General features: G+C 42.6%; 2 protein-coding genes across 4 annotated transcripts in view; both read left to right on the top strand.

The window, feature by feature from the left end:
• Positions 1-22083, top strand: part of LOC135125416 (teneurin-m) — a 294078-nt gene extending 271995 nt beyond the window's left edge. Inside the window, exons 4-18 of one of the 3 annotated variants that reach the window (XM_064051002.1) lie at positions 4451-4627; positions 9490-9771; positions 10247-10396; positions 11486-11689; positions 11902-12179; positions 12382-12598; positions 12674-12868; positions 12927-13136; positions 13263-13598; positions 13651-13858; positions 14472-15274; positions 15328-15577; positions 15631-17656; positions 17713-19473; positions 20080-22083. In XM_064051002.1, coding sequence (XP_063907072.1) covers positions 4451-4627; positions 9490-9771; positions 10247-10396; positions 11486-11689; positions 11902-12179; positions 12382-12598; positions 12674-12868; positions 12927-13136; positions 13263-13598; positions 13651-13858; positions 14472-15274; positions 15328-15577; positions 15631-17656; positions 17713-19473; positions 20080-20820 — 7838 coding nt within the window. In that variant the 3' untranslated portion in view covers positions 20821-22083. Of the gene's footprint in view, positions 1-4450; positions 4628-9489; positions 9772-10246; positions 11690-11901; positions 12180-12381; positions 12599-12673; positions 12869-12926; positions 13137-13262; positions 13599-13650; positions 13859-14471; positions 15275-15327; positions 15578-15630; positions 17657-17712; positions 19474-20079 lie in introns of all 3 variants that reach the window. The other 2 variants (XM_064051013.1, XM_064050991.1) reach the window with 2 other exon arrangements.
• Positions 22084-22149: 66 nt separating this feature from the next.
• LOC135125419 (cilia- and flagella-associated protein 97-like) lies at positions 22150-22899 on the top strand. The gene is made up of 2 exons (XM_064051030.1): positions 22150-22658; positions 22793-22899. The coding sequence occupies exons 1-2, from the start codon at positions 22173-22175 to the stop codon at positions 22838-22840; spliced, it is 534 nt and encodes a 177-aa protein (XP_063907100.1). The 5' UTR covers positions 22150-22172; the 3' UTR covers positions 22841-22899.
• The last annotated feature ends 1355 nt before the right edge of the window (positions 22900-24254 follow it).

Here is a 24254-nt window from a genome sequence, read left to right as displayed (position 1 = left end):
CAGTTTTTCGATTATTTAAATTTTGAATTTTTTTATTTCTCGGTTTTTCAATTTTTCGACTTTTGGGCTTTTCGATTTGTTAATTTTTCGATTTTTTAATTTTAGATTTTGCAATTATTGCATTTTTTGATATTTTAAATTTTACATTTTCCGAATTTTAAATTTTTCGATTTTACGATTTTTTTGTTCTTTTTTTTGGAATCTCGGTTTTTCGATTTTTAAAAATTTTCGACTTCTCGTGTTTTAGATTTTTCAATTTCTAAACAATTCATTTTTGATGTTTCTTCAATTTTTCTGTTTTTCAGATTTTTTATTTTTTAATTCTATTTTTTAAATTTTCGGTTTTTCAACTTTCCAATTTCTCGATTTTTGAATTTTTTCGTTTTCTCAATTTAGAAATGTATCAGTTTTGGAATTTTTCAATATTTCGAATCTTCAATTATTATTCTTCGATTTTTCAGTTTTGGAATTTTCAATACAAATTTCGATTTTTCCACTTTTCGACTTTTCGATTTCTGGATTTTTTATTTTTTGGGGTTACATTTTTCAGTTTTTTACAATTTTGTGATTTTTAGATTTTTTTATTTTTCAATTTCTCGATTTTTAGATTTTCCGTTTTTATTTCCATCTCTGTTTTTTGGATTTTTCCAATTCTCGAATTCTCAATTTCTCGAATTTTTGATGTTTCGTTTCTCGATGTTTCAGTTTTCAATTTTTCGATGTTTCGATTTTTCGATTTTTCAATGTTTCGATTTCCCACTTGGAATTTTTAAATTTCTCGATTTTTCAGTTTTTCGATTCTTCAATTTGCCCCTGGTTCAGTTTTTCGATTTATTTAAGTTTTACATTTTTTGATTTCTCGGTTTTTCAGTTTTTCGACTTTTGGGCTTTTCGATTTGTTAAGTTTTCAATTTTTAAATTTTATTTGCAATTATTCATTTATTCGATTTTTCAATTTTTCGATATTTCAAATTTTACATTTTCCGAATTTTCAATTTTTCAACAACTCGGTTTTTCGACTTTTTGTGTTTTAGATTTTTCGATTTTTTAGTTTTTAAACATTTCAAGTTTGGTAATTTATCAATTCCTGGATTTTTCAATTTTTCGATGTTTTAAATTTTTGATGTTTCGATTGCTCAATATATATGGATTTTTTTTACTTCTATTCTTCAATTTTTCCGTTTTTAATTTTTTTTTATTTTTCCATTCTATTTTTTAAATTTTCAGTTCGACTTTCCGATTTCTCGATTTTTTCATTTTTTCGTTTTCTGAATTTACAGTAATGTTTCAGTTTTGGGATTTTTCGATGTTTCGATTTTCCAATTTTTCGTCATTTCAGTTTTAGAATTTTTCAAATCGCAAAAAAATCTAAATTCCATCATTACACTTTAACCAATACAAGAGCACTAACAGATGATGAACCCTGGGGACACATTTTTTTACACTATTATTATCTATTATGTTGTTATTAGTATCGCACGTGTACTGCACGTATCAGAACTGACATACGTGTCCTTACTAAAATGTAGCTCAGAACAATGTCCAACGGGAAAAATGACTAGAAACAGTCACAGCTTTACGCTTTATGAATGCATTCACACTTTTGGAACAATTATTTAACCGTTCACCCGATTTCTCCGCACTCCGCGCAGGACCAAATATAAACAAGTTAACGGAGTGCTATTTCGTTAATAGTGTAATAATAAAAAAGTGATCTACTATTACCTACAACAAGTCTGCGTCTTATTATACCAACTCATAAAGAATTCGGGTAATCCATTTTGGCTTTAACCTAACTTTGAGGCAATTTTATTGCCTTCTTAACTACTTCGCTACCCTCTGTCACAATTAACGTTCCATAAAACAAAAAATTTCCCTTGGGGAAACCGGAAAACAACGTCAATTCTAATTCCAAGGTGTACCGAATTATATAGTTTCTTCCACAAGATTTTGTTCCCCGTATTTACGACTTAACTTTTCACTAAACAAGAATGATAATTGTGAAAAGAGGGTGACGACAAACATGAAAAAACCCATAAAGATCAACACCCTGAGACGCATTATTCAAATTCCCCAAAGTCCAGTGTATCCTACCCGGATTAGGTACGTGTATTCACCTCTTTAGCTCTAATCCTCTTTTCGCCTCCTTTCAAGCCACTCCTTTTAGCACATCTTGTACATTTTTGCCTTATTAAAAATGTATAAGAAATATAATATTATGGCCACATCGCCTTCCCACATACATAAACCCAAACTCCTCTGTATTCTTCATACGGCAGGTGGCATGCCTACGGGCTGTTTAAATTTACTACCATCCTCATATGCCAATAAACTGCATACTAAGTACAGCTAGTTACCAAACACAATACCATTTTATGTCAATCATAAACACCGTCTTTGTCGGAATAAAGCATTTTTGTTAGTTCTGGAAGCAGCTTTAACCCCACCAAACGATAAAAATGCGAAAATGAGCTTCCTGCGGCCGTTTCGTTTTGACAATAACGCAGTTATCAACAGTCGTTAATTGTTGCAGTACTGGAATGCTTTGACGTATTTGGACACAAAAACCCGGAAACCGGAGCTTTAGGATTGTGGATTCAGTGGAAGGTACAAATACCTTGCACAAGATTGTTTGTTTCAAATTTGGGTCTCGGCTATTTATTTATAGGTGCGTTGGGGGTTGCCTAACACGTTCTTTTATTAAGGGGTATCACGTTCCCGATACCTGATACCCGGTGCTTGCAGATGCCTGTACACAATGGGATGCGTAGCAGAGTTTGGATTTATTTCTACATGTAAACTAAGCCAGGTCCCCTTGCGTCTCTTGTTTATCACACGATCAGGCGTAACTGAACCAGCTCCAACGATCTGTTTTCTGATTGTTCTGGAGATAAACCAGATCCTGGTACCTGCGAGGAAGCTCCGTTTTTTCGAACAGAAGTACTCGAGTGTTAAGCTGGTGATGAAGAGGTCGATAGCTGGCGTCAATTAGAGTGTAAATCTCGTAATGACGCTTATTAATGCCCCCAACGTGTAATAAATTTCATCACGCACAAACGTGAGATGCAATTGATATGTATTATTTCATTATGAAATCGTTCGCTTACACAACGAGTCAATATTAATAAAGCGAATTAAAATATAGATAGAATCTTGTGAATGTTCTCTTGATTTCAGCTAATTAAAACTGAGTAGATGGTTTTTCGGGAAGTTGCCTAAATGGGTCTGGATGTGTTCGCGAAGTTTAAAAACTCCGCGATGAAATAGTAATTTCATTAGTTCCCAGCCCCTATGCAACTCTCTAATTAAAACAACAATAGAATTCTTGAAGAAACGACGGGGAATATTTTAATAGAGTACCTTTGGAAAGTTTGTCGGGATGAATGGGAAAGATTTTAATTGAAATTCGGTCTCTCATTATTGCTCCTCAAATCAGACTTGGCGAGACCAGTTGGAGTGGCAAAAAAGAACGAGAATTGTTGAAAAGTTTGTTCCACATTTCGAGTTTACAGAGTTCTTTACTTAGATATGAAACTTTAATTGGAAATGACCTCCTGGATGCTTCCGGATGGAGCCGCAAATCGATGAAACGCGAAAAACGCCACTGCAACATTTTAACACAAACAGTCGTACGACTACGATCAACATGAAACTACTAGCGACACCACTAGTAACATCATTGGTAAATAACTGTAATAATAAAGGAGCGAAATTGGCCCCCAGCGACATTCGTTCGATTATTTCAGACGGAATTTTTCCCTTTCACGATTTATTTCCCGTTTATGAAAAAAGAAACCTGGAAATTGAAAATGGCCTCGTAACTGCTCAATGCGAGTCTCGACACGCTGGAAAACCCGCACACAAAGAAAAAGTGCATCGTATTCTCCGTCTAAATTCCTCATGTGAATGTGGCGAAAACATATTTCATATTTATTGGGAATGTTTAAACGATGAAATATTTATTGAACGTGAACTCACGTAAAGTAGATAAAAATGCAAAGCACCCGCGTTAGCATTATAAAAGTTTCTTCATAGAAAATACGTTTTTCTTTTACATGATAATGAGGTTGTCAGAGCCGGAAAAGCACACTATCTCTTGCAATAATACCGATCTCTATCTATAAATTTTAAAACTCGGAAACATCGGCGGCAATTTAAATAACCCCCGTCCGCGTCCCAAACACGACCCCGAACGGCTTTTTCCACCCAAGCGCGTCAAATTTCACAATAACGCCGTCCCGTCACTAATGGTTTGAAATGTTTAAAGTGGCCCTATGGGTCCCCTTCACCTTGTGCGATATTGTAGTCGAGTACGCCGTATTGTTATCTTAATCCCCTTAAAAGATCAGTTTTGACCTGGCCCGGGTCTTGTAGGACATGCTAGTCGCGCAACAACCGCCCTCGAGCGCGCACTCGGCCAAAACAATCACGGCTACCAATTTTCTTGCAGGTTGTTTGCTGGACGGAGCTCCACGTCCACCAGATGTTCCACCTCGGAACCCCACCATGAATCGGTTAAATGGGCGCCTGGCCACGGCTCCACCGGCAGATCCCACTCAAGACTTCGAACCCTCTTGTCTCGTTCGGACGCCTTCCGGAAATGTGTACATACCATCGGGGACGTTGAGTGAGTTCTTCAGTTTTATTGGTTTTATTGTTGCTTTACTCGGGCTGAAATTGATGTGCTGTTGAACGATTTAGTGTCGGCCAAATGAGCGCGTGCGGGCAAGGTTTAAGTGAATTTATAGACAAAAGTTACGCGAGGTGCAGGAAGGATACTCGGTAGCTCGAAATTGGTAGTGCGACAATAGGACTCGAAGAGGTATTGCTTACTCGTACTTTCGAATCTATTACATAATAGCTCGGACACTACTGAAATTACGTTTATTAGATGTCTGGTCTTTGTGATTCAATGGGGTTATTTCTTCACGTATTGTCCCCGCGACAACGAGAATTTCATCTAAATCTCGACGCTCGTTTCTCAGACAAAACTTCTTTGACAGCGTACCTGTTGAAAAAAAAAAAATTATACGGAAGTTTGTCAAAATATGGATTTTTTCTAAATTTGATCCGTGCAGCGAAAGTCGAAAGTGGTCCAAGGCTACGATTACTGCGAATTTGATGATCTTCCTCTTTGTTTAATGATGGTGGTAATAAAGTACACAGAAATACTATCCTGGGTCTAAATTAATTAGGAAATTTTAATAGCTCTGAAACAGGTATTGCATATTGATTTTGAGCGAACGCTTGAACTTTAGAACGTACTTAAGTGGGACAACAACACTGCCACGATTGATTTCATTGTCTTCTTCTTTATTTAAGTGTAATAAAGTGTGAAAGGACTTCTCGTTGCCCTAAACGTTCAGGAAATAAAAATACCAACGCGAGAGAACGAAAACAATTTCGGCTTATTAATTTTGATCGAAATTTTGAACACAACAAATGGGACAGTGACGTTGGCGGGGTTACGATTACTGCGAATTTTATCCGTCTTTGTTGTTGTCTGATAACGATAATAAAGTCTATGGAAATTTGACCTTTGATTCAACGATTTTGGAAAATAATATCTATAATGTTCGTAATATCAATTTGAAATAACGACAAACAAGCCACAGACTCCGTAAAGTGTTTTGAAATAGAAAAGAAACCAATTTTCGAAAATCGAATAGTGCCGAATATTTTCACTTTGATACAGTATAAGGTGTTTTTGTTTGCAATAAACTGAAGATACCCCAAATTAAAGGACTCGGGGCCATATGAACAGACCCAACGTACGTTAAACCCGTTTAAAACCAAAAGTCGATGGTCAAAATTACCTACCTAGAAATTCCTCATCAAATGGAAGACGTTTTAGATAATAGATCACTTAACTAACTAAAAAGAATACTTTTTCAACAAAAGAGGGAGGTTCTCGTAACATTCTGACAGTTGATCTTTACTTGATGAATTTATTTGAAGATAAATGGGACAGGTAGCAGATGGGTTGTTAAATAGCCACGAATATCTCTGGACCTGGACCCAGTTGATTGCTCCCTTTGAAGGGTTAAAAAATTGTTTTTACTTTACAGAATTTTGTGATGACGTCATCAACATTTTTCCAAGGACACGTATATCTACTTGGATTGGTGCAGTGTAATAATAAAAATAACAATATTGTATTTCCAAAATTTTCTGGAAAAATGGAGTGAGCCGCCCCTGATTTAATCAATAAAATAAATTGATACATTCATTTTTTTTTTAACCACCTGTATAAGCAAATCTAAAAAATATGAATGCATACATAAATCACAAGCAAAAACTCATCATATTTTGCACATTTCGGGTAGATTTAAGAATTTAGCTCGTTACTATGGAAATTTACAATTTAACACCTTTAAATTTCACAAGTTTTTACAAGATTAATAGGGGCAAAATCAGTTTTATATTAACAAATACTAGGCCCGCCCACCCGCCCTCTATTTTTCCAAAGGATATGTCATTTGCCAAAATCACTCTTATCTTACCAAGTGCTAGCCCCGCCCACCCGCCCCTCTTTTCTCAGAGGATATGTGATTTGCCAAAATAAGACTTATGTTAGCAAGTATTAGCCCCGCCCACCCACCCTTTACTTTCTTACAGGGTATGTCATTTGCCAAAATCACTCTTATCTTACCAAGTGTTAGCCCCGCCCACCCGCCCCTATTTTCTCAGAGGATATGTGATTTGCCAAAATAAGACTTATGTTAGCAAGTACTAGCCCCGCCCACCCACCCTTTACTTTTTTAGAGGGTCTGTCATTTGCCAAAATCACTCTTATCTTACCAAGTGCTAGCCCCGCCCACCCGCCCCTATTTTCTCAGAGGATGTGTGATTTGCCAAAATAAGACTTGTTAGCAAGTACTAGCCCCGCCCACACACCCTTTATTTTGTCAGAGGGTAGTAATACTTGCTAAGATAAGTCTTATTTTGGCAAATGGCATATCCTCTGAGAAAATATGGGGCGGGTGGGCGGGGCTGTTACTTGCTAAGATAAGACTGATTTTGGCATATGCCATTCCCCCTGAGAAAATAGAGGGTGGGTGGGCGGGGCTAGTACTTGCTAAGATAAAACTGATTTTGGCAAATGCCATTCCTTCCGAGAAAGGAACGGGCGGATGGGCGGGGCTAGTAATAAGACTGATTTTGGCCAATTCCATTCATTCCCTCTGAGAAAATAGAGGGCGGGTGGGCGGGGCTAGCACTTGCTAAGGTAAGACTGATATTACCCCTATTAAACTTGTAGAAACTTGTTAAATTTGAAAGGTGTTAAATTGCATAGTTCCATAGTAACGAGTTAAATTCCTAAATCTGATTGGATATTTATTTTTTAACAACTCAGTCATTAATTTTTCTGAGACACCCTGTATAAGCAAATTTAAAAAATATTAATTATGTATTAAAAATAAATCACAAGTATAGACTCTTCATATTTTGCACATTTAAGAAGGGATATATTCAGTAATATTTTGAGGTGACGTCATCAATTTTTTAGGGGGGTTGAGCAAATACATTTTGATAAAAAATTTACCATGCTTATGATAACTTTAAAACATCTCCAAGATTTCAAAGCATTCGGTTTTGCAGTTCCTGTATAAATCATTAAAATAAGCTCACACATTCATTAATTTTTTTAAGTCATATTTTGCACATTTTAGATTTAGGATTTAGCCGGCAAAATTTTGAGATGACGTCATCAATTTTTTGGGGGACAAGCAAATATATTTTGATTAAAAATTTATTGTGCTTACCGTAAATTTAAAACAACAATTAGACACTAATCTCCGAAACTGCTGTACCGATTGTTGTGAAATTTTGAGAAGACAAACTCATTCAAATCAAACTAATTTCTACGTGACATTCTTTTGATGTATAAACATAAATAAACACTTGAGCTTCAGATTGCTATTACCTAGTGCTGAAGGACATTTTTGCATTATTTCAAAAAAGCAGAATTTGTTGGACCAATTTTTTACCCTTGGCATCTAGATTTTTGAGAAAATAATCAAAAATATATCGTATATTACAATTTAACTTTGAAAAACCTAATGCTGTTAAATTTTGCAAATATTTTAAGGTTATTGGAAGCATGAAAAATCGTTAATCAAAATTTGTTCGTCATCTTACAATGTTGCTGAAGAAATGTTCAAATTTATGGGTGTTTTTGAGGAAAAAACTGAATTAATTAATTAATTAATTAGTCCTCTCCTTTGCGTTGACGAGACAAAATCACTGAAATTACATATTTAAATATATTTCGCATTGTACGCTGGTTTTTACTTTACAGAGGTTATCACAAAACGAAAATCGGAAAATTCAATTTTATATTTTTTTAAAGAAGCGGGATTTGTCGGACTTTACTTCAAAGACAAGGGAAGTTCTACCGAAATAACCTTCGACCAATTTTTTTTTGTATTGTTACACATCAAGGAAAAATCGCCTAGCAACATGACGACTACGATGATATCTGCATTAAAATAAAAAAAAAAAAAAATGCAAATTCGGTTTTTTCCCGACCACTTTTTTATTTATTTTGACAAAATATGATTCATTATCGCTTTAATGTACGAACATTAAACCCCAAAAACTTCTCAGTTAAAAAATGTTAATGATCCATTCTTTTAGATGCGAGAAAGTAATAATCTGAAATCAAGTTGACCCAGCAAAAATAAAAAATTCAAATTCTGGCCGGACCTAACAACGTGTTCCGACCGAACCTAACCTAACCTGAACCGTCTACTAAGACTTTTTTTAACCTAAAGTGACCCGACCTCACATGACCGAACCTGACCTGACCAGAATTGAACTGACAACCTGACCTAATCTGACCTGACCTGACTAAGTCTACTATTTTTTATATAAAATTCTAGTGAAATACACGTACCGCAGAAAAAATATAATAGATGTACATAAACTAAACTAAACTAAATAATTTTGACGAAAATTTAGGGAACACTCTTAAAACTTTTCGTTAAGTATTCATACCATCTGGACTTTAGCTTCTCGTGTCTTTTCGAACCAAAGTCAAAGTGGTGCCGCTCTGAGAACCTCCCTTCCGCCTCATCGCTGCATAATACAATTCCGTGGAGTTTATCAGCGCAAATACAATTATCGGTTTTGACGATTGTGCCCCAATCAGCCCTAATTTGTTGATTTAAATTGTTTGCAGTTGCGAGTTCGCCGGCGGCCGTTTACACTCCCCCAAACGAAAAATGTCGTCTTCTGCACGCCGTTGCAACATTTCCGCGCAAATAAACCAATCGGGCAATAATAAACATTCCATGTCTTACTACTCCACTTGTGAATAAAAGTAAACATTCCTGAATACATAAACGAAATAGCTGCGAACGCTCCGCACCGCCTTTGCGGGAATTCGCTCGAAATTATAGCGTGCCGGCCGGTAATTACGGACTTTGCACTTTTCTGACAACTCGCAATCACGGTAATCAAGCAACGAATTATTTCTGCATGCAGATCACCCCAAGAACTCGACGATCGACTACAAGTCCAACTCGTCGTGCAGTAGCCCGTCGAAAGACATGAAGAATTCCGACAGATGCGGCATCCCATACGGGGCCCAGGTACCTGTCCTGCCCGTCCGAAATAATCTACGCCGCCCCAACTCCAGTCACTTTCCGCAAGCTAGCCGTTTTCATTTCAGAAAAGGGATAGCTTCCAAATGCACGTGGAAGTGTACGGCTATTGTGTGCATCATGCTGCTGGTCGTTTTGACAGCTGCGCTCACGTACATCTCAGGTAAGAATGCGGCGCCCCTCATACATAACAAAAATAGTGGCTTGAGGAGCCGAGTTGAAGAACATAGGGAAAACATCGCAGCGTTTCCAAGCTTCATAGTCTATTCATTCTATTCAAAAATACTTGTATGTATGTATGTATTTGTGTCAAACCAAAAACAATGATAAACGACTTCTTACTGAAGCACAGTTTAAGTAGACTTTTCTCAGGAACACACATTAATAGTACTTTAGTCACTTTAGTGTTAATCTCTCATATAAATCTCTGTCACCTTAAACTCATCCGAAGAAAGAATAACGGTGCAGCCACGAACTCATCTTGATAAACCAAATGAAATAACAAGTTGATCCCCTGATTTATTAATATCAGTGGTAACATCGAGCTAATAAATTACCATTAACCAAAACAAATGTAACAGGCAAATAACCTAATACTTTCTTTATAGCTTTCACACTAACTAATTTTGTTTCCGCAGCCTCTAGCGTACTGAATTGGTCATATCAAAGCGCAAAGCCGTGTTCGGTTCTGGTCGGAGAGAACACGCAATTCGTGCCAGCGTCCAAAAGCGCCACCTCCGAAACAAACTTGTCGACGTCCAGTAGGCCGAAGACGTCTTCATCTGGAGGTAATTTCCTTGCACTTGTCTATTCACGAAAACGTAGACAAGTTGATAACCCACCATCGCATGCTTTTGTGTTGTCAAATATCACTTCCGACTCGACTGCTGTCAATTTCCCCAATTCAAGTACCACCGAGCATGATATAGATAGAGAGCATGCTAGTACCCTTGAACCTTTGCATGACACAAACGTCACCGACACCGGAACACAGCTTTCGACTGTTACTAATAGCCCCCCAGCTGAAACTGAGCACACTCAAATCCAGAAGGTGGAGAATGTCACGACGACGGCACCTCCAGACCCCTTAACTACGACGGAGACCGACGACAGTTACCAGTTCGAGGAAGCCGACGCCGACCACAGTTTCCTGGACACGTCGCAGCTGCAAGACGACCCCGAGTCGTTCTTCTCGAGTATCGATCTAGACGCAGAGTCCAAACTCGAAGTGGAGGACCAGACGTCGGAGGAGATAAAATCAAAGATTCGAGAGGAGTACGCTTACGAGCGTCAGGACGAGGTGCAGATCGTAAAACTGAATCATGAACCTTTCTCCACGACCATGAAAACGAAAACCAATTACTCGATTGCTCGCGATAAAAACAGCGACTCGAAAGAGCTGACGGACTCGAATTTGTCCGCGCTGCCGAACCCGGGTGCGGATTTGGCGATGAAGCCGGTTGTAAATTTTAACGAGCCTTTGCTGCTGCATGAGAGTAACGCCACTAACACGGTGACTAAACAATTCCAGGCCGAGGCCGTTGCGAGTCCGAAAATTAGAGTGATCGAGGTGCCTCCGGTGGCTTCTTTCGGGCCGAGTTCGGCGAAAAGGGTTTTAGTGAACGTGACTATAGCCACCGAGCCTGATTCTAACAACCCCCACGCCGCTCAGTCCGTTTACGTGCTATCTGTGTCCGTGCCAACCGACGATGGCGTTAACCAAGCCACTAACAGCGATATTAAGCACAGCTTTCAGAAAGAAGAGGGCGATAAAAGAACCACCCAAACGCCCCTCGAGACCGAGAAACGCGACGGGCCTTGGGGTGGGGCGTGCGAGTGTTCGTGTCCATGTATGGATGCATCAAATGAATTTGCAGATGCTAACAATAACACGGATTACGACTACAGAGATGACGCGGTGAAAGCGACAACAGCGGCTCCGGATTTCCACAGCGACGAAGCTTCTTCGGTGTCTGATGCGACAGACACGACGGAAACTTCGGAAACGTGGACGCCGGCGACGGTCTGTCCGGAAGTTACCACCAAATTACCGCCGCCACCCACTATTCTCATACTAGAAGGTAGGACAGCGTCGATAGACTACGCGCTTAGCGAATTAACAAGCTAAGCAAAGACAAACTACACCCTAACATTTTTGCATGACTCTTACTTCCCTTCCGTATTTGTAGAGAGTTAGTTTTGTGCTAACGTTGTAAAGGCTTCAGCGCTTTCTGTAATTGACGCCTAGTTTCGAACGAGGCATCTTCAGACTCTTAACGTTGACTATTAATAGGTGCTCGTACATTCCCCGCACAATCATTCCCCCCGGACGGGACCACGTTCTCCCAAATATCGTTAGGGCAAAGGCTTTCCAAAGAAATCCCGCCGTACGGCTACTGGAACATGCAATTCTATCAATCCGAAGCGGCCTACGTCAGGTTCGACTACAATATACCGAGAGGGGCCAGCATAGGGGTCTACGCCCGCCGCAACGCCCTCCCCACGCACACCCAGTACCACATCCTCGAGGTCCTCAGCGGGTTCAAAGCCAGAACCACGAGAGCGTCACACGTAAGTAAAACAACTGAACTAAATACATAGAAATAAGGAAAGACGTTACGACCTGAGCGGGATTCGAACCCACGCCTCCCACTTTCCAGCGGGTGTACTAACCACTAGACTATCAGGCCTTACGATTATCTCTCCTCACTCTCTACGTCAATATAAAATTTAGTAATTAAACGCAGATGTCAAGGTTTGTTTGGTCTTTTAGTCATCCGTGAAGAAAGAGGTAACCCACTACATGGAGCAAGGCCACTGGTTCCTCTCTTTGTACAACGACGACGGCGACCCCCAGGAGGTGACCTTCGTGGCCGTCATCGCCGACGACATGACCCACAATTGTCCCAACGGCTGCAGCGGCAAGGGCGAGTGCCTCATGGGGCACTGCCAGTGCAACCCGGGTTTCGGGGGCGACGACTGCAGCGAGAGTGAGTAGAACGAATGCTGACTGCCACTGCCACTAACAGCTCGAGCTTAAGCATGACTGAATGTATTTCTGTCAGGTGTTTGCCCCGTCCTCTGCAGTCAACGGGGTGAATACATCAATGGTGAATGCCAATGCAATCCCGGCTGGAAAGGGAAGGAATGTCAACTAAGGCATGATGAATGCGAAGTGCCTGACTGTAATGGTCACGGACACTGTGCTAACGGAAAATGCAATTGCATAAGGGGTTATAAGGGCAAGTTTTGCGAAGAGGGTAAGCTTATCGGAGCCGTTCTCGATTCCAGGACTTTACCTTCGAAATTTTTCTATAGTGGATTGCCCGCATCCCACTTGTTCGGGGCACGGATACTGCGTCGAGGGCACCTGTCTGTGCAAGAAGGGCTGGAAAGGACCGGACTGCAGCCAGATGGACAAGGACGCCCTCCAGTGTCTCCCGGACTGCTCGGGACACGGGACGTTCGACTTGGACACGCAAACGTGCACCTGCGAGCCCAGATGGTCGGGCGAGGATTGCTCCAGAGGTAATTAGCCCCTAGGACACCAAAAACTCAAAATTTTAACCACAATCGTAACAAATAATTTCACGTTTTTGTTTTACTTGTTAACAATGACAAACACGCAACCTGGAACAATGAGTCATGTTCCAGAATTGTGTGACCTGGACTGCGGCAACCATGGGCACTGCGTGTCGGACGCGTGCCAGTGCGACCCAGGCTGGTCGGGCGAGTTTTGCAACCTGAAGCAGTGCGATCCCAGATGCAACGAGCACGGGCAGTGCAAGAACGGGACGTGTTTGTGCGTGACGGGCTGGAACGGGAAACACTGTACCATGGAGGGTTGTCCCAATAGCTGTTCCTCCCACGGTCAGTGCAGGTTTAACGGAGATTCCATGTGGGAATGTCGCTGCGACAACGGTTGGGACGGGCCCGATTGCAGTATTTTGTTGGAACAGAACTGCAACGATGGGCGTGATAACGACAAAGGTAACGTCGGTCGGGTGTTCTGGGTGATATTAATAGCGTTCTTTCGGCGTAGATGGATTGGTGGATTGCGAGGATCCCGAGTGCTGCTCGAATCGCTTATGCGGGAGTAGTCAGCTGTGCGTCTCTTCTCCTAAACCCATCGACATATTACTGAGAAAGCAACCTCCGGCAATCACCGCGTCTTTCTTCGAGAGAATGAAATTTTTGATTGATGAAGGCAGTTTGCAGAACTACGCGCGGCCAGAAACGTTCAACGAGAGGTATGTGGAACGTATTGTGATTTTCATTCGATTTACTACACCTCCGGTGTGGGTTTTTTCAATGTTTTTTCTCGATAACATGTTTGATGTGCCCTTGTTAAATGTAAGAAGTTTTCTCTAGACGCATTGTTGTGCCCCATGTGACAATCACTTCCTTTTGTGTGACTTAATTGATTTAAAAATCACTGGTTTTGTTTTTACGTGCTTATTGTCCGAATACCGACACTCGAGCCCATTAACAAAACGCAACATGCAAATAACTTCTTGTAAGCCGGTGCATCAACCTAAATTAACGAAAAAAAAAAAAAACAGGAAGTTTCGAAACCGATTGTTAACGATTTGGCTTTCTTTTATTCCTGCTGCTCAGTATATTTTGGAATCACTTCAACACAAGGTAAGGCTACCTCTAGCCGTAATAACAAACTCTAGTTACAACTTAAGTACTCGTAGACCATTTTTAGGTGTAGCAACTTGTGCCTGGTTGATTTTCGTTACAAAAGTCCACTTGTGTTCGTGAAGTTTTGGTTAGCTTTTATAATTTTGTGTTGTTTGCCGTTTATTTCTTTGCGCATCAGTCTAATGTCTCCTTTAACCCGAAACCTTCTCCCTCTAGCCGCTCCGCCGTGGTCCGAGGACGCGTCATAACCCAGATGGGGACCGGCCTGATGGGCGTCCGCGTCAGCACCAGCACGCCCTTGGAAGGCTTCACTCTCACGCGAGACGACGGCTGGTTCGACCTCCTGGTAAACGGAGGCGGCGCAGTCACTTTACAGTTCGGCCGTGCCCCGTTCCGCCCCCAAACCCACATCGTTTTCGTCCCGTGGAACGAAGTCGTCATCATCGACAACGTCGTTATGACGACCGGCGAAGAGAAACCGGTCTCGGCTATGCCGCAACCGTGCACTTCACACGATTTCGACACCATGAAGCCGGTGGTGCTCGCCACATGGAAGCACGGCTTCCAAGGGGCCTGCCCCGACCGGAGTGCCATCTTAGCCGAGTCACAAGTGGTGCAGGAGAGTCTACAAATTCCCGGAACCGGCCTCAACTTGGTGTACCATAGCTCCAGGGCGGCCGGGTATTTGTCAACGATCCAGCTGCAGCTGACACCGGAAACTATCCCGCCGACTTTGAATCTGATACACCTCAGAATTACCATTGAAGGGATCTTGTTCGAAAAGACATTCGAGGCGGATCCGGTGATCAAGTTCACGTACGCGTGGAACAGACTCAACGTCTACAGACAAAGAGTGTACGGAGTGACGACGGCTATTGTTAAAGTCGGGTATGAATACAGCGACTGCAAGACTATTATTTGGGACGTTCAGACGACAAAGTTGAGCGGACACGATATGAGCATTTCAGAGGTAGGGGGGTGGAATCTTGACATTCATCACAGATATAACTTCCACGAAGGTAAATCGGACGAAGGTTGCTTGGTGGAGCGTAAGTAAACGTTTTGTTTTCAGGTATTTTACAAAAGGGAGACGGGTCTAATATTTACCTTAAACATAAACCGAGGGTGATTCTGACGACAATGGGTGATGGGCATCAAAGACCTTTAGACTGCAACGACTGCGAAGGTCAAGCGTCCAAACAACGATTACTAGCTCCGGTTGCTCTAGCAGCGGCCCCTGATGGCTCCATTTTTGTCGGGGACTTCAACTTAGTTCGGAAAATCTTGACGGACGGTCGAGTCCGTACTGTCGTTAGGTTAAAGTAAGTGACCGGAGCCCCAGTAACAACAACGTAACGAATAAATATCTTTCCAGCGCCACTAGAGTCTCTTATCGTTATCACATGGCACTAAGCCCGCTTGACGGGACTTTGTACATCTCGGACCCCGAGTCCCACCAAATCATCCGCGTACGAAACACACAAGACTACAGCGACCCGGACCACAACTGGGAGACCGTAGTGGGTTCCGGGGAGAGATGTCTCCCAGGAGATGAAGCCCACTGTGGCGACGGAGCCCTAGCCCGCGACGCCAAACTCGCCTATCCTAAAGGTGTAGCGGTTTCTAACGACAACGTTCTGTACTTTGCTGACGGTACGAACATCCGTATGGTAGACAGAGACGGGATCGTGACCACGGTTATCGGAAACCATATGCACAAGTCTCACTGGAAGCCCCTACCGTGCGAGGGCACCTTGACGATCGAGGAAGTCCACCTGCGCTGGCCCACAGAGCTGGCGATAAACCCTCTGGATAACACCTTGCACATAATCGACGACCATATGATCCTCCAGCTCACGCTGGACGGACGCGTCAAAGTGGTGGCCGGAAGACCTCTGCACTGCGCATCTCCGGCGAGTGGTTACGACGTCGAATTAGCCACACATGCTACTCTCGTGATGCCTCAAAGTTTGGCTTTCAGCTCGGCTGGAGATTTGTACATTGCTGAAAGCGATTCCCAGAGAATTAATCGCATTCGAGTGATCGGTACTGATGGCAAGATCGGTCCTTACGCTGGAGCTGAATCCAAATGTAATTGTCTTGAACGTGGATGCGATTGTTTCGAAGCGGAACACTACTTAGCATCGAACTCGAAGTTTAATACGATTTCGGCTGTAACAGTCAGCCCCGACGGCCACGTCCACATCGGCGATCAAGCCAATTACAGGATAAGGTCCGTAATGGCGAGCATTCCAGACGCCAGCATTTCGAGGGAATACGAGATCTACTCGCCCGAAACGCAGGAAATCTATATTTTCAACCGATTCGGGCAACACATCGCCACCAAGAACATCCTGACGGGGGAGACGAGCTACGTGTTCACGTACAACGTGAACACGAGCAACGGCAAGCTGAGCACGGTGACGGACGCCGCCGGAAACAAGGTGTTCCTGCTGAGGGACTACTCGAGCCAGGTGAACTCGATCGAGAACACGAAAGGGCAGAAGTGTAGGTTGCGGATGTCCAGGATGAGGATGCTGCACGAGCTGAGCACTCCCGATAATTACAACGTCACCTTCGACTACCACGGTCCCACGGGGCTGCTGAAAACGAAATTAGACAGCAGCGGAAGAAGTTACGTCTATAATTACGACGAGTTCGGAAGGCTGACGTCGGCCGTGACACCTACGGGAAAAGTGATAAGTTTATCGTTCGATCTGAGCGTGAAAGGAGCCACCGTGAAAGTGGGTCAAAATAATAAGAAACCCATCTCGATGCTGATCAAAGGCTCGAGCGTGTCGACGAAAGTGGGAGACGCCGAGAACAAGATCATTTTGCTGGCCGACGGCAGCGTGGCCAGCAATTCGCCCTGGTCGCACAGCATCACCACCGATACCGTGCCTTACAATATCCTCGCCGACAAAGAACCGCTACTGGGAGAAAGCTATCCCGTGCCGGCTAAACAGCGGACGGAAATCGGCGGCGATCTGGCCAATAGGTTTGAATGGCGCTATTTCGTCAGACCGAACCAGAATAAAGGCAAGAGTTCAACTCCCAAGACTATATCGAAAGTGGGCCGCAAGTTGAGAGTCAACGGCGAAAACTTGCTCACATTAGAATACGACAGAGATACGGCTTCGATTTCCGTTTTCATGGACGATAAAGTCGAACTCCTCAACGTGACTTACGATCGATCGGCCAGGCCGGTCAAATGGGGACCCAGAAACGGCATTTTTGCAGAAGTCGAACTCGAATACGACAGATTCAGTAGACTCAGCAACTGGAAATGGGGAGATTTGAGCGAAAGTTACGTCTTCGATAGGGCTGGGAGACTGTTCGAAATCAAATATGGCGACGAATCATCGCTAGTGTACGCGTTCAAAGACATGTTCAGCAGTTTGGTAAGTCACTTCAACTCACACACAAACTCGCTATTCTAAACTTTCGAATTTTGTAGCCGCTGAAAGTGACCACTCCGAGAGGGTCGGATTACCTCCTGCAGTACGACGAAGCCGGAGCTCTTCAATCTTTGACTACACCCAGAGGACACATCCACACTTTCTCGCTACAGACGTCGTTGGGCTTCTTCAAGTACCAGTATTTCTCACCCATGAATCGCCATCCGTACGAAATCATCTACAACGACGACGGACAAATCCTAGCCAAGGTGTACCCTCACCAGTCAGGTCGCGTTTCCTACGTCTACGACTCCGCCGGTAAACTAGAGACGAGTCTAGCTGGAATGAGCTCCACCCAATACGTCTACCACGAGTCGTCCAGTCTGGTGAAGAGCATAGAAATCGTGGAACCCAACTTCGAGCTGAAACAAGAGTTCAAATACCACGCCGGAATTCTCAAAGACGAAAAGCTCAAATTCAACAGTAAGAGCGGACTCGATAACGCCCATTACAAGTATCAGTACGACGGTAACGCCCGCCTATCTGGTATCGACGTAGACATCAACGGCAAAGAGCTTCCGCAATTACGGCTGAAATACAACCAGAACCTCGGAATTCTCGAGGGAATCAGCGACTTGCGGGTGTACCGGAACACCTTCAACAGGTCCGTCATGCAAGACACCAGTAAGCAGTTCTTTACGATAACCGACTTCGACGATCACGGACGCATCAAATCCATACTTATCAATATAAAGTCGTTCGACGTGTTCCGACTCGAAGTCGAATACGATAGTCGTAACAGAATCAAACTTCAAAAGTTGTTAGTCGGTCGAACGCAGTTTATGGATCGGGTGTCGTACAACTCCGACGGGCACGTGTTGGAGGTGGTGGGCACGAGTAACTGGAAGTACGTGTACGACGAGAACGGTAACATCATCGGCGTGATTAAGGAGAAGGAGAAGATCTCGCTGGGTTACGACAGCGGTGACAGAGTGGTGCAATACGGGGACGTCGAGTTCAACAGCTACGATAACCGAGGCTTTGTGGTCCGCCGGGGTGAGCAGAAGTACAGATACAATTCTCGGGGTCTGTTGATTCACGCATTCGAACGAGACAAATTCCAGACGTGGTATTATTACGACGACAGAGGTCGTTTGATTTCATGGAACGACGATAAAGGCAACGTCACTCAGTATCTCTATTCGAATCCGAGCACCCCGGATTTAGTCACACATTTACATTTCCCCAAGACCGGACGCACGTTCCGATTCTTGTACGACGCGAGAAATGTTATCATAACCGTGGAAACGTCCGAGCAGCGGTTTTACGTGGCCACGGACCAGAACGGCTCGCCGCTGGCCCTGTTCGATATTAATGCCAATCTCATCAAAGAGATCAGAAGGACGCCTTCTGGCAGTATCATGCTGGATACCAATCCGGACTTCTATCTGCCGGTGGATTTCCACGGGGGAATTCTGGATCCCAACACCAAGCTGGTTTATATTAATAAGAGATTATACGATCCGGTGGTAGGGCAGTGGATGACGCCCGCCTGGGAACAGCTGGCAACGAAACTGACGACACCAACTGATGTGTTTATTTATCGCTTCAACAATAACGACCCCATTAATTCAAAATCAACTATCGATTACATGACCAATTTGAATAGTTGGCTAAAACTCTACGGATACGACATGAAAAACATGCTGGGATCGGAATACATCAGCCGGATGGTGTACAGACCGCAGGCCACCATCACCTCACCCCAGCTGGCTCCCGACTTCGGGGTGATATCGGGCCTGCAGTGCATCGTGGAAAAGGTAAGACACTTTCTATTAATAAAACGAGAATCTAATTTTACCAGGAGGAAGAAAATTTACAAAGAACGCAATCTATACTTCGAGAACCAATACTTATAGGTTTTAAACGTTTAATAGATGTGTGGAAGTGAGGAAAAATATCACCACCAAAGCAGATTTGAACCCCGTCTCCCACTTGTCGGACCATTAGACCATCAGGTGTGGTTATTTTTCCTCACTTCCCACGGTCATAGTGTGCCGACACAAATTTTACGACTTTTCCCACAAGAGGTCAGTATATAATGCATTTGTACAATAAAGTTGTTATTGGCAGTATTCATTTCTCAAATCGGCCATTTAGTTCTGCGAAATTTCGCCAGAGAACAACATGGAGAGATTCCGTCGCCGGGTTGGTATGGGGAATTAGACTTCGAAACAGAAACCAGTTTGCGGCCAATATCTTAGAATAATGGAGAATCACGGGTCGAGCCACCAGGGAAATGAAAATAATTTTTCTGACAACCTCGCCGCCGATCTTATTCTTTCTAAACCCCCGTCCGCCTGATCCTCTCGATCCCCCAACGCAATCTTGCATTAAATCTAGCCCTAACCGTCGTCGTTTTCCAGGTCAACGAGAAATTCACCGACCTGGGCTTCGTTCCTAAACCCCTGCTCAAGATGGAGCCCAAGACGCGCAACCTCCTGCCCCGCGTGGCCTACCGGCGATCCGTGTTCGGCGAGGGCGTGTTGATCTCGCGCGCCGGCAGCCGGGCCCTCGTCAGCGTGGTCGAGGGCGTGAACGGCGTGGTGCAGGACGTCGTCACCTCCGTGTTCAACAACTCCTTCTTCCTCAACCTGCAGTTCAGCATCCACGACCAGGACGTGTTCTACTTCGTCAAGGACAACGTGCTCAAGATCCGCGACGACCTGGAGGAGCTGCGCCGGCTCGGCGGCATGTTCAACGTGTCGACGCACGAGATCACGGACCACGGCGCGACCACCATCAAGGAGCTGCGCCTGCACAACCCCGACGCGGTGGTGATCATCAAGTACGGCGCCGACCCCGAGCAGGAGACCCACAAGATCCTGCGGCACGCGCACAAGCGGGCGGTGGAGAGGGCCTGGGAGCTGGAGAAGCAGCTGGTGGCGGCGGGCTTCCAGGGCCGCGGCGACTGGACGGAGGAGGAGAAGGAGGAGCTGATCTCGCACGGGGACGTGGACGGGTACGAGGGCGTGGACATACACAGCATACACAAGTACCCGCAGCTGGCGGACGACCCGGGGAACGTGGCCTTCCAGCGGGACACGAAGAGGAAGCGGCGAAAGAGCGGCTCGAGGAGGGGGCGCTTGCACCGGCACGAGTCGTGATTTAAATAAAATGTGGTGATATTAAGTAAATCGTCAGCAGAAAATATTTTTTATGTGCCATAAAGTCAACATCAAATCAAATCCTAGTCGTTCTTTAATAAAAGAGAAGAAGTACATAACTAATTTATAGGAACAAATTACTATTTTTAATAAAATTCGTGGCGATATTTTGATAATCATAAGTTAAAGAAGAGATTGTGAATAAGCCATGAACTGTCCAAGTTGTAACTGTGTTGTGTACAAGCAATCAAAAGGCCTATTTGATAACGAATGACATGTTTCCTACAGGGTAGCCGAGTCGCCACTCTCGCGGATATCTAGAAAGACTCTTGCACATAGTTCTCTAGTTAAGGCAATACTAAGGACTGTACATATATCAGAAGCTTTTTATATGGAAAATTCTAGTGACTCGCCATGACATGAGTAACGAAATGATCATTTTTGTGCTGCAGTTTCTTATGATGATTTTACGTTATTTGGTCATCATCGATCGTAGCATTGACTGAACTATATTTAACGATCCATTTAATATAAATTAGCAGACATAGTCCATAGATGTACATATTTATATATCGTTTTATTAAGTTTTACAATTCTATCCTCGGTGCTTGTCTCCACTCTACCTATATCTAAAAATTAGATCTGGGCCACCATTTTAATCAGGTCCATTAATCATTAGAATAGCGTACTGTCAGTATCCATAAACATATGCATCATAGAATCTGTAACTTACTGCCGATATTGTTCATCGTTTTCTTTTTTTTTTACTTTAGTCCTTTTGATTATCGTTCGCCATAGTTATACTGTAATAATTGTAATAGGTACAGCTGTTGTAATGATAAATGAACTCTATTAACTTATCATTTCCGTATTGTGTCCACATGGTCATAGTTTAGATGTACGACCTTTCTTTACCGTTTTCACTATCATTTGGAACGAAAGACTCTAGAGCGCTGATTTTGTAAGGGGGCATTTAGCTGCCAAAAGTGGATAAGTGATATATTTTCTAATGTGACTAACAAAGAAAGCAATACTTTGTAATTTATATACGTCTTACTTACTATTACATTATGTGCAATTGTTGTGTGGCTGCGTCCGCGGCTAGCACTAGTACGCATTAAAGATATTGACCATACTCGTGAACTATTGACTAACATTTTATGTGTGTATATAAATTATTGTGTATATTGTTTTGATATGTAAATATATTTTGTTCTATTCAGTAATATAATCATTTATTAAATGCAGAATTATTTATGACAACTTTCGTCTCATTACCCCCACCCTCACCCCAACCCCAACAAAAAACTATCGACTGCTCGCTCTTTATGAACTGTTGCTATAGAAACTTTATGTCATGTCATGCATTATTGTTCCAAATATTGATCACACAATTCCTAAAAAAGAAATATTCTGTGTCAAATCCAATCCGAGCAATGTCGACGACCAATTCACACCAATCCAATCAACCCGACACGCTTTCGAAAAGTGCCTCGACCTCCGACGCTTCCGGCGACGAACTCTCCGCCGATGAGGAAAACTACGACAATGAGAGCTTCGAGGACGACTCGCAGGACGAAGACGCCGACTTCGAGGAGCTGAGTCTGAGCACCCTGGAAAGACTCAAGGACATACACAAACCCACGGTTTTCCCCAACCGAACTTTCACTCCAGCTCAAATCCGGGAAATCGAGCGGGAGAACGCTATCTTGATGAACAAAATTTTGACTTATAGCCGGAAACCGGCCCGCCCGAAGTCGCTCCCGAACAAGTACCACGTAACCAGCTCGGCGATCAATCGCAGGAGAGCGCAGAAGAAGATTGACTGGGAAAATCAGGTTTGACATAAGCGTGAATTTTGTCCTGAGTAAATTAGGCTGTTTGTTTGATCGGGTGCGTTCAAACGCGTGTTGATTGACTCCAGGGGTCGGGGTCTATTTCTTTCACATTAAATTATTATTTTTTTTTGCAGATTTTGTTGAAGAAAATTCAGGCAGTGAAGCCGGTCGTCAAATACTGAAGCCAAGACAGAAAAATATAGAGGTAATTGTGTTTGCCAAATAAATATATTTTTTTACACACGCTTTTGATTATTTCTACCTGACCTTACGTTCTAATAAACTTCCCGCAATTTACTACGCTATAAAGTTCGGCGCTGCTTTATTGTGGTAAGTATAGTCCTCTACGACCGGCAGCTACCAAATATAAATCCGCAACTACAATAAAATGGGATAATGTAAATTATTGACATTGTAAATTACGATTTTTACGGCGGAAAATCGCCCATCACTATATTAAATTGGATTAAAAATAAAAGTAACAATAACAATAGTGGAATTTAAATTTCGTCTAGTGAAAGATTCAAGCGTATAAGAAGGTTTTTACAAATCAGACATATTTCAGATATCTTTAAAAAATGTAACTTTAAACTTTGTGAGAAAAATTGCTTGTCGGTTGAAGGTTTTTAATGTAATTACGATTAGCGCCGTAGTTTTCAATTCGCCAGGACGATCTGTAAACAAGAGAAACACAAATAGGTAAGATAAATATTTAAACGTACTTGGCGACGTTGTCTGCTCGGGGATTTAAAACGCAAAAGTTGGCTGAAACAGAGCACACATTATGCATTAGATTAAAAGCCTTTTCTTTGACAAGTCTATAAAGATCAATATTATAGAACAGTTTTGTCAAATATTGAAATGTACTATATATTTAAATAGTCTGTGTCCATTGTAAAGCAAGTTATAAATCATATTTACTTGTCACATTTTTTTTACTGAAATGAAATCTAGTCAGAAATGGCTGATAATACGATAACATTTAAACTTAAGAACGTTGCAAGCGGTGGGAAGTCACGTTCATCTGGAATGGGATATAGCTGATTAGAATAATTATTTACAATAATATTTACGATGTATTGAATTATTCGTCATCTGGCGCCAGATAAGTTCCTCAAAATGTGTGAAATTAAAAAACTTGGTAACAGGCACTGACGAAGACTGAAATTAAGTTTAGTCATATTAAACGACAGTGCATTAAAATTTATCGCAATAAAAACTATAACAAAAAAATGGGTAAAAACTATTATTAAGATAAGCAATACACTGAAAATGCGGTTTCAAAACGATAACAACTGACAGAAATTGGTGTTATTTTTGCGAAAAACCTTTTTGCCTATTAAAGGTGCTTTCTACGCTGTCGGCAGCCTTGACAAACATTATGTAACAGTGACTCAGCAACGTTCCGCTGGATGCTGCTTTTTCGGCAGTCCGGCCCTGCGCCTCAAACGTCAGTCCGGCGCCGTGACGAAAAAATGCCCGAAGTTGAATCAATTTATTTTAAGCACTATCTCTTTAATTGGACATAGCCAGCTCTCAGAAACTCCGAATGCAATAATAGATTATCGTTAATTGTGCTAAGGTCATTGGTCATCG

This window comes from Zophobas morio, unplaced genomic scaffold (genome assembly GCF_036711695.1).
Source record: "Zophobas morio isolate AGI-343-1 ecotype UQ-CSIRO unplaced genomic scaffold, CSIRO_AGI_Zmor_V1 ptg000002l, whole genome shotgun sequence".
NCBI lineage: Eukaryota > Metazoa > Arthropoda > Insecta > Coleoptera > Tenebrionidae > Zophobas > Zophobas morio.
The sequence above is the reverse complement of the archived record's forward strand: the minus strand, read 5'-3'. Positions and strand labels throughout refer to the sequence as shown.

What these genes read in the sequence shown, in the direction of transcription:
- LOC135125419 (XM_064051030.1), top strand. Translation starts at nt 22,173, where the DNA reads ATGTCATGTCATGCATTATTGTTCCAAATATTGATCACACAATTCCTA. An exon ending in AGATTGACTGGGAAAATCAG is followed by an intron (nt 22,659 to 22,792) that starts GTTTGACATAAG and finishes TTTTTTTTGCAG; the next exon opens with ATTTTGTTGAAGAAAATTCA.